The sequence below is a fragment of the Salminus brasiliensis genome, chromosome 17 (genome assembly GCF_030463535.1).
Source record: "Salminus brasiliensis chromosome 17, fSalBra1.hap2, whole genome shotgun sequence".
In the NCBI taxonomy this organism is placed as follows: domain Eukaryota; kingdom Metazoa; phylum Chordata; class Actinopteri; order Characiformes; family Bryconidae; genus Salminus; species Salminus brasiliensis.
Genome location: NC_132894.1, coordinates 1,748,280 through 1,764,794, shown reverse-complemented (window position 1 = coordinate 1,764,794; position 16,515 = coordinate 1,748,280). Strand labels below are relative to the sequence as shown.

Here is a 16,515-nt window from a genome sequence, read left to right as displayed (position 1 = left end):
GTACAACCAAAACCCCTCCCAGTACAATCAACACACTAGTAATAACCGCTGCGCAATGAGCAAGTTTACATATTTGTATATTCGGAGATCGGATGTTAGTCTGACTTGGGCCTTGGCTATTTCTACCCTGATTTCAGCTTCCTGCGGAGTCGGATTGGCTCTAGTCTGCAGATTTTTTGTCAGTCGGAGTCAACAGAGAGAGAATCCAGTAGTGTGTGAGGGTCACAGAGTGTAATTTAGGGGCATATACTGGTCAGCAACGGGTCCCAGCAACAGCCAATGAACATCGAGCACAGAAAGAGCAGTTTTAGGTTGTTTTTAGGCCGTTCCACCTTAAATGCTGCAGCAGCTCCATTCTGGCGCTAGTACAGAATTTCCGATATTGCAGCAGCTTTTAAGGTGGAACGGATAGTCTCTCACAAACGTAGACTATCCTCCGATATCTGCTGTGCTCCTCCCCTCTACCTCCCCCTGCAGTCTGTACAGACCATGCTGACTCCCGTCATCCCACCTGCCACCTCACCCAGAGCGGCCTTCACATCTCTTTTCATTCTTAAATGTTTTTTTAGGGTCTTTTTAAAAGGCGATCCTCTGACGTATCAGTTGATACTGAAGGCCTAAATAACTTAAAACGGACTCAACAGTGACGGCCCGAATGAAGAGGGCGTTAATGAGAACCTTCATTAGAGTAATCACTCCTTCACTCTTTCCCCCAGATCCGGATCTCTCCTTTCTCCACAGGAGAGCAGAAGAGGCCTTGGGCCATGACCTGAGCTCCACACAGACTAAATCACGCTCTGATTGGGTGAGACAAGTGGCTTTACCCTTCTGGACAGCAGTGGGGAGTTCAGGAGAGTCTGGCTGAGTCCGTCCAGAGCCATTACAGGCTTCTGATTACAGAGTTAGCAGAGGAAAGCAATCTCCGAGAGAGGGTGAACCGAGGCCTGCTGAGAGAGGACAATAAACCCAGAGAGAGAGAAAGAGAGAGAGAGAGAGAGAAAAGGAGAGAGCGAGAGAGAGTGAAAGAAATAGGAGAGTAGGCAAGAAAATCTGGGACGAGAGACTGGGAATAACGAGAAACAGAGAGCGATAGCGAGAGAATGAGGAGAAGAGAGAGAGCGAGAGAAGAGACTGAGAATAACGAGAAAGTGAGGAAAGAAGAGCAGGAGAGAGAGAGCGCGAGAGTGAGAGCGAGCAAGAGAGAGCGAGAGAGTGAGCGAGAGCGAGTGAGAGAGAGCGAGAGAGAGAGCAAGAGAGAGACAGAGAGAGAGGGTTGTAGAACGGAGAAGGCGGGCGGTTGGGGGGTTAGGAAAAGTTGGAGAGGGGATTTGGAGTTCCACTCCAGCTGGCCCTTTCGGGGGACACTGGCTGCATTGTCCAGCCGGCGAGCCGCAGCCAAGCGCTCCTCTTTCCAAACCCGCTCTCATCCCACACGGCCGGTGATGTCAGCAGTGCAGCTGGAAAAAGCAGAGCAAGGGGAGCGGAGCGGAGCAAGCAGGGGGGCGCACAGAGACGAGGCGGGGGGGCAACGGATACAGGGCAGAACCAGCAACACACACACACACACACACACACACACACACACACACACACACACACACACACACACACACACAGCACTAATTATTACAGTAAATAGTGAAGCTATTTTTTTAGAGAGAGAGACACACTGACAGAAAGAGGGGGAAACAGTTTGAGAGGAAATGAGAGACTGTGAGGAAAGAGAAAGAATGAAAGCGATTGAGAGAGAGAGAGAGAGAGAGATGTAAAGTGTAGGGAAAAGAAAAAACACAAAAGGACTCAAATACTGATAAAAAGAAAAAAAGAGAGGGAGCAAATAAGGAGCAGCGGGCGAGAGAGAAAGACAAGGTGAGGGGGAAAAGAGACAAACACATAAATAAGGGAGAGTGTGGGAATGAGAGAGAGAGAGAGAGAGAGAGAGAGAGAGAGAGAGAGAGAGAGAGAGAGAGAGAGAGCAAATGAGGAGGAGCATGGGAAAGAGAAAGAAAGAAAAAAATTGGGAGAGAGAGATAGCGAGAGACCATGTGGGGAAAAAAGAAAAAGAAAAGAGACAGAGAGCAGAGAGAGAGAGAGAGAGAGAGAGAGAGAGGGAGAGAGAGAGAGAGAAAGAGAGAGCAGAGAGAGCGCGAGAGCGCGAGAGCTTGCTGGTGTTTCTGGCCGAGTGCAGCTTTGATTTAAGACTCTATATAACCCAGCACTGCTCGGGGGGGAGAGGGGGGGTGCAGCTGTCCTGGGTGCGGGCCTTTAAGGACGGTGCAGGAAAATGGTCCTGGCAGCTCCGCTTTGTCCTGCGTACCGTCTGAGTTCTACAATCCTACAAGACCTAGGAGGGAGAAACAGCCGCCCACACTCGGCCCAAACCCACACAGCATTTCCCCAACACTGCCCTGCCCCGGCCCCACTGTTCTGTACTGCTCTGGCCTTTATACTGAGGGGGAACCAGTCTGGGCTGGGGCTGATGGATGGAGCAGACCGGGCCACTGGTCTGCCTCTCTGGACCCTTAGATATTTATTTATTTATTTATTTATTTATCATGAGAAAGGCGGTAGTGGGGGGTGTTGGTGAAAGCAGCCATGCTGTAGCAGTCTGCTTTCGCAGATAAAACCGCCGTCTCGAAGCTGTGAGCGCTCCCGGGCCGGGCCGGTCCGGTCCTGCGTGTCGAGGGGTTAAAACTCTGTCGCGTGGTTTGGTTTCAGGTGCGCAGTAAATCTACAGGCTGAGCTGAATCATCTGCTCCACAACTGCACAGCGCTCGGCCTCCTCCTTAAATCTTGCTGAACTGAATTCCAGGAACTCTTTCAACACCCCCACCCTCCTCCTTCCACCACCATCTTCCCAGTCTACTCGCTCGCCTATGGAGAAAAACGGAGGGCCGGATGGACCGCCGGATGGGCCGGCGTTCTCACAACGTGCATGACCAATCCTCTAGCAGTGACCGAAACCAACGTGATTACGGGAAACGCTGAAATCCCCCCTTAACCCTTCCTCTGCTTACAGCAGGAGGACACTGCCTGCAGCACTTCTCTTATCATTACACAGCAGCTTAAGGGAGACTCTAGTGTGTTCAGCATTAGCAGGATCTGAAACAGGCTCAGCAGCCCAGCAGCGGAGTCTCAGCAGAAGCTGGTATATGAAGAGGTTTAGACAGTAAATACGGGGCACGAGTCTCTCTTTCAGAAGACATGCAGGATATGCATCTCTATATATACAGGTTTATGCAATGGTTTGGGCACCACTGGTCATTTCTGGATTTAACAGCAATTATAAAATTGATAAAATATTAAAAATAATTAAAAAATGAAAGGCCTCATGTTTTTAATTAAATGTGTGTGCAGAATTAAAAGTAAATATGTAAAGAAAAAGTCATTACAATTTAGAAGTGTGTCTCTGTAGTGATTATTTGGGCTTAGAAATTTCTGAGGGGTGTTAAAATGTCTTTTATAAGACTTTATATAGTTCATAATGCAACATAAATAAATGTAGATATATAACCCAAAATAAAAGGCACGATTCTCACGCCAAACCCTAAAACTCACTACTGGTAGGATTAATATGAACCCAGTGTACAGTGCTCTAATGGTGGGACACTTTCATACACTATTTAGTGTGGCACTGTGCGGTTTGAGACGCAGCCTTTGCGTTTGCTGCACTGTTTTTAGCAACTGGAGCACTGAATATTATCTACACCAATACCAATACCCAATACCAATAATCATCTGTTCTGCAAAACCCTTGTATCTCTGTTTTTGCTGTTTTTCACTTTTATCCATAATGTGAATCTGCAGTTGTTCTTTACTTTGTTTTAGAATTACAAGATGAATGGAAATGCTCCAAAATCATGTGGAATAAAATCATTTTACATTGAAAGTTAAGAGGGTTTTCCTCCTCCTGTAAAGCTGCAGTTTTGGAGATGGTGGCTGCATCATGCGGGGCACTGCAACGGAAGAAAATGAAAGTAATCTGATCATGCTGGTTATGGTCTCATGGTCACATATTGGATATATACTGACCTAAGACCACATATGAAAGGGATTTTTAAGAAATCTTTTTCATGGTGTTTACACTAGGCTTGCAACATACAGTATGAAAGCCCATCATCATAATTATTGCTATTAATATTATTATTACCATTATCATAATCATTATTATTATTTGTATTATCACATTCATTATTATCATCATTATTATGATCACAACTACTAGTATTATTACATTCATTATTGTTATAATCACTATTATAGTAATAACAACTATGAGTATAATAATAATCATTATTTATGTTGTTATTATTATTATATTCACTGTTATTAGTATATTCATTAATTGTTATTATTATTATTATTATTATTATTAGGAAACTCTTAACAGAATGAACACTTTTTTGTGAAACAAAATATTTCCTGTAGTTAAAATAGTTTATTAATAAAATTTGATATAAAATACTTCCATTTTAAAGAGAAATAAATAAGACAGTTGCAGGTGAGGTGAAGCTCTTTTTTATACTTTTTGAACTATTTTATTTCCAGCTTCTGATTTTTTTCATAATAAATTAATCAGCTGATTTTTCCCCATTAATCGATTGATTGGTTCTACTCTAAAAGTAGAATCCAATTGGTGGGATTCTTTTGCATTTTGAATTCAGTTTAATTTCTTAACGCAAATGTACACGGTATGATAACCACAGCATCCCTGCTTCACACCTAAAATGTATGAGAAATTCAGATCTGTGTCACATTTAGGTAATAAATCAGATTTGAGCCACTTCTGAAAAACAGCTTTAGGCCTCATATTGAGGCCATTTGCAACAAATCTGTGTCCGGAACAGGATGAGACCCAGCAGTGTTCCAGCTGAAGGAGAAAGAACAGGCTTCAGGAGCTCAGTTTCATCCAATTCACCTCCTCACCAGCCTCCAGCACCTGAGATCCACAGAGAGTCTGAGGCTCTGAATCAGAAGAACCTGCACTAATCACAACTCCAAGAGAACCTCACACGTCGGGTTCGGTGAAAAATTCCCATCTGGAAGATCCAGCTTCAGGTTTTGGATGCACGCTGCAATTCAATCAAATGCTTTCCGGCCACGGCAGTAAAATTTCCCCTGGTCAGTTTCTGCCGCTGTGAGGCCTCAGGATAAATAAACAGGAAGGAAATTAATAATAAATCACAGGAGATGATTTATGCTGCTCTCTTAAAACATTCACACTAAACAGTGTATTGATGTGCAGGTAAGGCTATTTTAGCTGCCAGAAAAGAGGACAAATCCAAAATGCATGCTCTTCCACTTCAACCCTCCTTTTCTTGGCAAGCAGGAACCACTATGAATTATTTGCGCCACGTTTGCAGTGGAGGAAATATATTTGTATCCCCAGACAGAGAGACTCTGTATTTACCGAGAAGTACTCTATACTGAACATGTCCAGTAATCACACAAGTTTACACAGAAATGGATCAGCGATATGCCATAACATTAAAACCACCTGAATAATATTTCATCGGCCACCAGAACAGCTCTGACCCAGCGTCGCACGGTGTCCTGCTGTGGTATCTGGAACACCATAACTAACATTAGCAGCAGATCTTTACAAGTTGTGAGGTGGTGTGTGGTGGTTGTGTGATGATCATCACCAACCCTGCCCTAATGTTGATACTCCAATTACCCTCAACTTCATCACCACATATCCCTCCTTAAACTCCTCTTCTTCAATATTCTTTCCCCTCCCATAGTTCCCAATGTATATAAGGTCCTCCCAAAATATCCCTAACTAGACTGGATTGGATCAGACTGGACTGGACTAGACTGGATTGGATCAGACTGGACTAGACTAGACTGACCATGATTGACCTGACTCTAACAACCTTCAAGAACTGACTGTTCACTCACTGCCTAACATGCAGATCCACCCCTTGACCCACTAGAACCAGGTCATCAGTACTATTCGCTTCACCTGGCAGTGGTTTTAATGTTATGGCTGATCGGTGTAAACGCATCTACAATGAATCCATTCTCCTCCCCATCAGAAATGGTTTCTTTTCAAAAGGCCTGAACCTTTTTTCTACTGTATCACTCATGTTGGACCGACAGCGTCATAAGGCCTGGTTCCAATCATCCTTTCAGTTCTCCTCATAGCCCTACAAGAACCACCCACCGCAGGAGAGCTCCTCAATCATACTTCTTCCCCGAGCAGCGTTACAGCATGGCTTCATGCGTGACCTTGTTGTTAGAGGAGAAAAACATACAGCAATAAAGTTTAAGCGCTCGCGCGAGCGAACCCGATCCTACTTAAGGCGAATCCGTCTTGACCCGACCCTTCAGATCAGGTGTTTAGCTCAAGGGGTCTTCATTAATCTCCATCAGCGACACAACGCGAGCACGCCTCACCAAGGGAGTCCTTTACACTCATTTAACGCTGAGAAAAAAGTAGACCATCACGCTTCTCACTCAGACCCCCACCCTCCCAAAAGACCCTGACTTAAATGATCGGCGGTCGCCGTTTTTTGGCACTCCTGCAGTTAGGGGTGTCACTTAAGGGAGGAAAAACACAGAGTGTCTGGCTGTCAGTCCCGTGGCGAGCTCCCATCAATCTAGCTATGGTTACGGGGTTGGCTTGCGCGGCCCCAGACTCTGGGGTAACTCGAGCTGATTGGAGCAAACAGGTGAAAGGAGGGAAAAGAAAGTCAGACAGAGAATGCTTGAGCATAGGGATGGTCAATACAGCGTTTTCACTATATACAATCACCAAATACTCTTTATTTCTAATATTTGAGAAGTTACAGGCCAGACATGATGAGCAAGCAGTGCCACATTTAAGGCAACAGCATACATCAACAGCGTCAGGATCATGCTGATGCTCCTCCACTGTCTGGAACAGGCGGAGAACGGCGTCTCCGTCATTCCCACTCCGGGCCGGAGCGCTGCTACTGCACTATGGAGCTTTGGTGATGGAGCTGCAGGAGGAGAACCTCTCTCCAGAACTGCTGCTGTGTAACTCTGCAGAACCCATAGAGTCATATTAGTGTACAATCCTGTAGTGTTACTCTACCACCTCAGCCCACATGCTGCTCTACCTTCAGATCAAGCTTCTGGAGCTTCTCTCAGCTCGTCCAGAAATGCATGTGAATGCACAGCAGTGGAGTAAAACAGTAGGAGGGGGGATGGCTACTGACCGCTACTATAAACTATATGTGAGGCTCCAGAATCTAAGCATTGGCTTGATCGTTGTGAGGCTGCCCATTTTCAATCTCGGGTGATGCCACAGCCATCTGTGGCTGGGGGTCTCAGAGAGCAGTCTCGCTCTCTGGGTGGGTAGCATGGTCCTCTCTCTCAGTCAACTTAATTAAGTTACTTACTTATTTATTTGATTTATTTATAAAATGGGGTGACTGTACACCAGTATAGAAATCGTGATGTGTGATACAAGATCTTAACATCGTCCACCCTTACTAAAGACCAGAGCAAATACAAGAGGTGCTGGAAAGCCGCAGGCATGTCTGTAGGTCCTGCTCTTGCCCACTCAGCCTTATCAGCTCAAGCTTTTTGCTGGAGACACTAAAGCAAAATCAATTTCCCCCTCACGGCAGACCACAGAGCTCCATGCCTGCCTGCTGGCCACAGAGAACAAGAAACGAGCGAGAGAAGAAGAGGGAACAAAAGATTCCTGTACAGGATCAATCTCGCTTTCCTTCTATTTACCGCATTTTTAGGCTGCATCTACCGTCTATTATTAGTCATACCTACTGTATAATGACATCTTGATACTTCCAGCCCCGGAGACAGATACTGTATATGTGCGCACACTCAAAAACACACCCTAAATGAATTCCCATGCGTTGCTCCGCTCGCCCTCGGGCCTCTGGGCAGAGCAGCGGAGACGCTGGTGGAGATAAGCAGGCAGACAGCAGTAGGTGAGCGGGGCTCAGCTGGTGCTGAGCAGACAGATAGTGAGTTCATGACTGAGGGCGGTTCACACAGGTCAATATGGCCTTCGTCAAAGCCCAAGACACACTGCCGAGTCAAATCAACTGCAATGGAGACTCCACTCTCTTGCCTTTGATGAGGAATTCAGAACAAAAAACAATACGGAAACTTATCAATGCTCACGGGTGTGCAAGCCTTCACAACACACTCCGCTGTATTTATCCAATTTCCTGAAACTGGAATGCTGAAGAGGAGCAGTTCACGTCTTTTCTATCCTCAAGAACACAATCACTTATAGATTATCTCTAAAATTAGCACAGATAACCAACATCACTCTGAAATGCTCGGAATTAGGTTTAAAACTGACTGAATAAAACACAAAGTAATTTACTGATTATCCTGATCAGGCCACACAAAAAGGAAAATACACCAAAAATATGAACTATATAACATAAGTCATAAATAAAATCCAACATAAAATCCTTTTCTTGCATGCAGCTTTTTGGATTACCACTATAATCACCACTATTAACAGCCATGCCATTAAAACCACGGGCCGCTAGTTCCAGTGGCTTCCGATCAAGGGGTGGATCTATACGGCAGCAAGTGAGCAGTGAGCAGTGAAGGTGATGAAGGTGTTGGAAGCTGACCATAAGAATCTGAGACACTTTGACAAGAACCGAACTGTGATGTTCTAGACAGTGACTGGGTCAGAACATCTCCAGAACATCAGGCATCAGGTCTTGTGGGGTGTTGCCGGTATGCAGTGGTCAGTGCCTACCACAAGTGCTCCAAAGAAGGACATCTGGTGAACCGGCAACAAGGTCATGGGTGCCCAGGGCTCAGTGATGCTCATGGAGGTCCCGCCCACCTCACAACTTACAGGACTTAAAGGATCTACCACTGCAGGACACTTTCAGAGGTCCTGTGGAGTCAATGTTTGCCTGTTTTGGCGGCACAAGGGGGAGGCCTGGCACACAGCTTTATCAAGGGGGGGATGCCTGATGTCTGATGTTCTGGAGATGTTCTGACTCAGTCATTGTCTAGAACATCACAGTTCGGTTCTTGTCAAAGTGTCTCAGATTCTTATGGTACGCAATATTAGTTAGGTGGTTTTAATGTTATGGATTACTAATTTTATCACGTCCTGTGTCACATGTGCTTGAGTTGGTTTCCCTACAGTATAAAAATGAGTGGAAATTCTCATTTAAATAAACAACAGCGATCCATACGAAGCCTTTCAAAGATTCCAAAATCGAATTCACACCAGTGCATAGCCTGCGCCCACCGCTCCCTCAGCGTTCACCCGTCTTTATTTCTCCATCCCTCACAGAGGTGACGAGAAAGGCAGAGTTTAAGGGATCACTGCTCAGGTTACTGCTATTAAGCACCAGTGTAATTCTGTCTGTTGAAACCGCAGCGCCATCACTCAGGGCGGCCCCTGACAGGGAAAGAAGCATGTCGCGCCATTAAAATGTGATCTCCCTTCAATTTCGCCCATTTCGGGAGCAGCACCGTCACCCCGGTTGTCATTTATTATCGCCCTGATAAAGTTGCGAAAGCCTCAGCTTTGAGCCGACGTCTCGTCTTCTGACACGGTCGGCCTGGACTGAAATCAATCGGAATTCCTTATAGTTATTATTTTACACCGCAGCAGGTCTCGGAGGAGGAGGGGAGTGCGCGAGGAGGCAGCGGTTGGAGTTCAAGCGGCATGGTTACCTGATTATTGCTGATTTTGGATCAGTGGCTTCTACGTAGTCCTGAGCGCACCGTGATTGGAGGCTAATGAAGGGTGGAGGAAAGCAGCTTTTTATAGTTAAGTAAGCAGAGCAATAGGTTTTGATGTTTGGCGCTGAGCCAGCCGAACAGTGGCAGGCCCTGCCAGGGACGTACCACAGCTAAGCAGTATTAACTGCATCGATTCAGGCCAGGTACACTTTATGGTAGAGCTGGGGTGTCCAATTGTTTGTGGACACCCCTTTAAATGAATGCATACATACACAAACTTGTCTAGTCCTTGTAGAAAAGTATTGCCAATACAATAGTACTCTCTAGAGCAGATAAACATGCCCCTATTGGCACCATGCTGCCTAATGTCAGGTGTGGGCAAGAGGGGTATACAAAAAGCCCCTCCCAGCATTGAGCTGTGGAGCAGTAGAAGAAGAACTGTGCTCTCTGGAATGATGGTGGTGCTCCAAATAATACTTTTAGGATCCCAGAAGATGCTCCTGTACCCCCAAGGCTCTGTGTCAATTAAACCCTGTCCGAATGGAGCTTGTGTTGCATTGTCCACTATTAACTGTTGTGTGTTGGACCTGGTTGTTGACCGCCTTGTTATTTTAACGTCGGCTTGTTAGTGATTTTGGATTTATCTGTTCTCAACGAAGTTCTATGAACTTTATTTAAATAAAGAGAACTTGCATCCTAGATCTTCACCCCACACAGTCCAACAGTGTAAGCATTGTTTTTTAGTAACAATCACAGCCATTCAAATGGAAAAAATAAATAAAATAAAGATGCAAGAAGACAAAGACAGATCGCGACACACACCTGGTAATCCAGTATGCTGAAGCCGAGGCCTTGCTCTCCCTTCTCCAGCTTCAGCACCTGCACTTCTTGAGACCAGAGAGCCAGTTCGCCCTCATCCTCCTCCTCCTCCTCCTCTCCATCTTCCTTTCTCTCCACCTCTCTCATTTGAGAGCTTGTTTCTGGAACTTCTCTGGGCTCGGCAACCTCCTGCTGGATCACCGGTGTCTGATGGGACGTAGAAGAAGGTGAGGTGATTCCTGCTAATTTGCTTATTTGGACGAGATAAATGTTCTATAAAATAAGATAAATGCTATTATTATTATTATTATTACTATTATTATGTACATGTACAATAGAAAAATAATTAAGGAACCACAACATGTAAGTGTACTGTTAGTAAAGGGATACTAATCCAATTTCAAAAGTAATTGGGATGTTAACCAATTCCACCGCCCAAGCTAACACTACCTTCACCATGTTTAACAGAAGAAGCATCTTTGGATCAACAACTGTGGAAAGCATGGACAGAGCAATGACTCTCAAAAGTAAAGCCACCACAGGCCTAGCACCTCTGCTGACCGGTTGCAGTGAGGTTATGATGTGTAGCTCCGCCCATCCCCATATGTTTCAGTGACAAACCATCCATTTTCCACCTCATTTTCTTCCATCTCCAGGGTCTCCAAATTCCAGAAGTTCATTGTAAGAAGGCGAGGCTACACTTAGGAATTAAGTGATTGACAGCCTTGGCTGGAAGAGGCTGGTCGTCTCCAGGACCTGCATGGCATCCTTTCTGTTCATTACATGGAGGAGCTGAGCTGTAGAGGAACTTACATGAGCTGCAATTTTACTGTTGAAGCGTCCACTTACCGGACAAACTGGGAATCCCGGGGGAAATACGCTCTGCTTCTGCGCTAGAAGCTCAGTGAAGGCGGTCTGAGACACTGAGGTTTGGTCTGGGAGAAGGGGGCGGGTCTAGCAAATTAATAAGAGAGCCTGGCTCCGCCTTTGGCCTCTACTGCACAGACACTGGTTGCTAATTTAACAACATGGTGGAGAGATGTGGCTTCCTTTCTATAGAATAGGAGGGGACGGACCCACAGCATCAATGTTTTGTCGTTGGTTTGGATCATGAGCATGTTTTATTTTTACCTTATAACACCTTGCTGTTCCCTTCTGTCTTAGTCTTTTTTGAGATCATGTGAATCTTGTGTAAGTGTGTATGAATGCATCACCTGTTCCTGCAGGCTGGCTGTAGGACTGCTGGAGCACCACTCCTCAGCATCTTCAGGCTGGTACTCCTGGCCCTCTTCAGTAAGGCGTCTACAGCAAACCAGAGTGAATGGAGGGGGGACTTCACGCAGAAATGCAACTGCCTCCCGTCTGGACTTCCCATACAACTGCACTCCATTCACCTACACACAAACACACACATTCACGGGTAGAATATTGTAGGATCTGGTGTAAATGTCTTATTTCTAATTTTTAGAATCAGAAATTCTTTATTGATGCCAGGAGGGAAGTTGCAGTTGTTACAGTAGCAACTGTTTGTGTAAGAATTAACCCTTTATAATATAAAATAAATTGAAAACTAAGAGACAAACAAGGAGAAAATTTGAAATATGTACATATATATCAATTATATGAATATAGTAAAGTGGCATAGAGGTAATAACTGTGATTACAAATATGGAAAATTATTGCACCTGAGCTATATTAAATAAATATTATTAAATAAGTATAGTACTATTATAATTGCAAATGAGTATTCTATGATCTAGTCAAAGGGGATGCATGACTTGTATATAAAACATTAGTACACATTCTCTCCTATTGAACATATTTGACAAAGAAAAATAGGCAAATAACACAGCAGAATTTACCAGTAGGTAAAACATACAGTCTACAGGGTACTCGTTCCAATAAAACAATATTATTTCCATATCAAACTGTCATTAATTACTAATAACACCATCAATACATTAATAAAAAGGAAATATTTAGGAGTCCTGAGCTGAAATACCCCACTGTAATTTTCCTGAGACTATACTAGCCAAACCACCTCTTGGTTTGCCAGACCTCTTTACTGGCATTTAATGGGGCAGGCAGGAAGTAAGACCGGCACTATGCCATCTGTCCAGACCAGGGGATGCCATGGCTATTCGACACCCCTCCCTGCTCAACCCAGCACCACTATACACCACTGGGCTCATATCTACTCAGGAAGCCTACATAAAGACATACAATCAGCACAGTTGTGTTGAAGCATGGCATTTCCAACATGCATATAAATTAAAGAGTCTCTTTGAGGACCAGCTCAATGAGTCTGGAGCAATGCCACTGCCCATGGCTTAATTCATCCAGATCCGGCTCCTCCCAGTTTGGATCCTGAACCTGTTTCAGTGGATCTTGCATCATATTTTGGTATGAAATACACTATATGGACAAAAGTATTGGGACACCTGCTCATCCGAAAGCTTTCTACTAGATTTTGGAGCACTGCTCTGAAGATTTGATTGCATTCAGCAACAAGAGCCTTAGCGAGGCCAGGATGTTGGATGGATGATCACCACTCAACCTCACCATGCTCAAATCCCCATCTCATCCCAAAAGTACTGGACAGAGCACCACCATGATTCCAGGGAATACAGTTCTTCCACTGCTCCAGAAAGGTGTCCACAAACATTTGGTCTACATGTAAACATGTTCAATGAAACAATATTTCCTACAATTTAATTATATAAATATATATTTTATATTCTAGGAATTATAGAAATTAATGTAACCCAATTTGTTCAGTAATTGCAGCCCTTAATAGCGTGTTCATAGGGAAATTTTATATATAGAGGCTTGTTGAGTTTGCCTCCATCTAATGAGCGAGTTTGAGGAAACTAATGTCCAAAAGAACATCTTCCACTCACTCTTTAACCATAACGCCATTATGACCACTGAGCTGCACAGCTAATGCATGTTAATACCTCAGTACACAACCTTTATGTGCTCCCCTGCCTCCACGACATGCCAGATTCAGATCCATCCCTACTCAGTGATCCAAAACATCACCATTCACAAATTAAGCGCTGCCCATGCCTCCAACACTCTGTTCCGCCTCACACCACAGCCGCATAGCAGCACCTCCTGGGCCATGGCACTCTCAGGGTTTGCTGCCAACAGCAACAGGCTGAGGACACAGCAGCCCATGGCCACCAGATCAGGTGGGGGGTGGAAGGGCAGCGGAGGGGCCAGGAAGCAGAGGCAGCAGGGGGAGTTGAGAGCAGCGCAGTGCCATGCAGATGGCCTCGGTCAGACTCGGAGGCCCTCCCGCTAAAACATCCATGCACCAGCAGCGGCGGCAGCAGCACGCCTTCCTGGAGACCTGGGGCTGGCAGGATGCAAAGGTCAGTCTTATTAGAGGAACAGAGAGGAGCCACACCACACGCTAGCCAAAAAACAATCTGAAGTCCGGCCAAGCCGTGGGACTACCTGACCAGAACACCAGAACACCAATGGGAGAGAGAACGGAGGTGTTGAAGCTTGCCACGGGGGAGGCAGGCTGGTGAGTTTGGCTTTTTCCACGTTTACCTCGAGGAGCTCGTCCTCCGGCCGGAGCAATCCATGCTTGGCCACAGGGCCCTCTGGGGCGACTGTAGAAATGTAATGGTGTCCGTCAAACGAATCCAGCTCTACGCCCAAGCGCATGGTGTGTATCGGTAGAAGCTGGAGGGAGAACAGACATGCAGAATAAACTAAACGGGCAAATTAGCAAATTTTGGCTTAGAAATAATACCATAAACAAAACAATACACATTTTTACTATAAGCACTGTGTTTAATTAGGATCTGCAGTACCTTTGAATATTTCTGCAGCTCAGCATCATCCTCAATGACAGGGTCCAGCTCAACAACCTAGAAAAACAGAGATATATATATATATATATATATATATATATATATATATATATATATATATATATATATATATATATATATATACACACACACACACACACACACATATATGTTCAATGAAACATTTAAATATTTTAATATAAATATATACACACACACACACACACACTTTCTTTAGTCCTTAAAATTAAACTAAAAAGACTGTTTTCCTGTTTTTGTTAGGAACATCTATGCCTTTAAGACTGAAATACCGTACACAACGGCATGCAAAAGTTTGGGCACCCCAGTCAAAATGTCAGTTTTATGTAAAAATGTAAAATGCTGTAATATTACTCTAATAATACTGTAATATTACTCTTCTGTATCCCTCAGCTCATCAACAAATGCACGTGTATAGCTATCCATGAGGGGGACGCTTAAAGCGTGATTTGTATTTACGACTGTGATGTAAATGCGAATTACACTCCCCACCTGTAGGGGGAGCCCAATTCACATACTTCCCATAATGCTGGAGTCTCTCAATGCAAATGAATGAAAAAAAAAAACCAATGTGCTACAGTGCTGTTATTAAGAGCCCGACCATATAATAAAATGACCCAGGCACCCATAGAGGGACATGAGATCTCGAACCGGACACCTTACCATAACATCATACTGGGGGCCGAGTGCCTGCTCCCACTTGGTCCGCAACTCCAACTCAGTCAGTGGAGCTTGCTCTTGGACTAGAAGACAGAAGAGAATGCTATAATAGCTGGGTGTAAAGTAAATTACAGTCATTTGGATGCCTGCTGCCTGCAGTGGGGAATGCTGGAGGGAAGGAACACACATATGACCTTACTGTTAGGTGGTGGTGGAGGTGGTGGTGGTGGTGGTGGTGGTGGAGTGATAGATGGATTAGAATAATAAATAAATCAGAAGGTAAAGCCCGAGTGAGGGGTCAGATGTTCCAGCAGGGCAAAACCACCAGGCAGAGTGAAAGGAGTGGACAGGGGAAAAATAACAGACAAGACAGGTCAACTGAGAGGTGGGTGGTGGGTGGAGGAGGGGTGGTATGAGCACTACCATCGAGAGTAAGAGAGCTCCTACAGTAATTGACGCCCCTGAGGACGACAAGCAACCCCTTGCTTTACACATGTAACTATTCTAGTCATCTCTCTCAGACAAGAGAGGGAGTATCACACACACACACACACACACATACACACACATACACACATACACTCAGAAAGGGTCTCAGCACATAGCGCTGATTAAATTAGCATTTCTACACCACCCCCCCTCCACACACACACACTCACAACGCCATTCATCATAAGTGTTTGACTACATTAATGCAGCAATGCATCGCTTTCGGGTTCGGCACGTCAAACTGCAGCCAACATCTGCAGGCCAGGTGCAGCAGCGGGGAGAAGCTGGACATGGAGGGAGGGCGTTCTCAGTGTGGGAGTTTCTGCATCAGGGAGTGGACAGCTTCTGGACTGACAGAACAGGCTCCTCTACTGACTCACTGAAGCATATTCCTCAGCTCTACACTCAAAAACCACCACAATATGAGCAAAGTGACAGGCTAACGTAAGGCTAATATCAGGTAGTATGATAATGCACATTTCAAGTCTTCTGCAGGCCTCATTTACAGAAGATGGCATTCTTAGGCACGATATGGGGTGCATTGATCCTGTCAATCATTTTTTCCAATAAATACATAACACACTCTGATCAGCCAAAACATTAAAACCACCGACCATGTTGATGATCTGGTACCGGTGGGTGGATCTATCAGTTCTTGAAGGTGATGGAGGTGTTGAATTGTATTTACAGCAGTGATGTAAAAGCGAATTACACTCTCCACCTGTAGGGGGAGCCCAATTCTCATACTTCACATAATGCTAGAGTGTCTCAATGCAAATGGATGGAAAAATAAAATAAAATAGTGTGCTACAGTGCTGTTATTAAGAGACCGACCAAAGAATAAAACGACCCAGGCACTTATAGAGGGACCTAGATTCGTTTACTCTAAGATAGTGGAAGATCTCGAACTGGACACCTTACCATAACATCATACTGGTGGATGTTCTTGAAGGTGATGGAGGTGTTAAAGCAGGAACAACGGTGGCAAGTGGCCACGGTGATTCCCGCCACCTGTGAC

General features: G+C 44.9%; 1 protein-coding gene across 4 annotated transcripts in view; it reads right to left on the bottom strand.

Moving 5' to 3' along the window:
* Nucleotides 1-16,515, bottom strand: part of patj (PATJ crumbs cell polarity complex component) — a 165,510-nt gene that overhangs the window by 119,582 nt on the left and 29,413 nt on the right. For all 4 annotated transcript variants that reach the window (XM_072661132.1, XM_072661134.1, XM_072661133.1 and 1 more), the window contains exons 14-18: nt 15,012-15,091; nt 14,310-14,366; nt 14,044-14,178; nt 11,697-11,876; nt 10,486-10,689 (exon numbers count right to left, since the gene is read on the bottom strand). In XM_072661132.1, the coding sequence (XP_072517233.1) occupies nt 10,486-10,689; nt 11,697-11,876; nt 14,044-14,178; nt 14,310-14,366; nt 15,012-15,091 (656 nt within the window). The remainder of the gene's footprint in view (nt 1-10,485; nt 10,690-11,696; nt 11,877-14,043; nt 14,179-14,309; nt 14,367-15,011; nt 15,092-16,515) is intronic.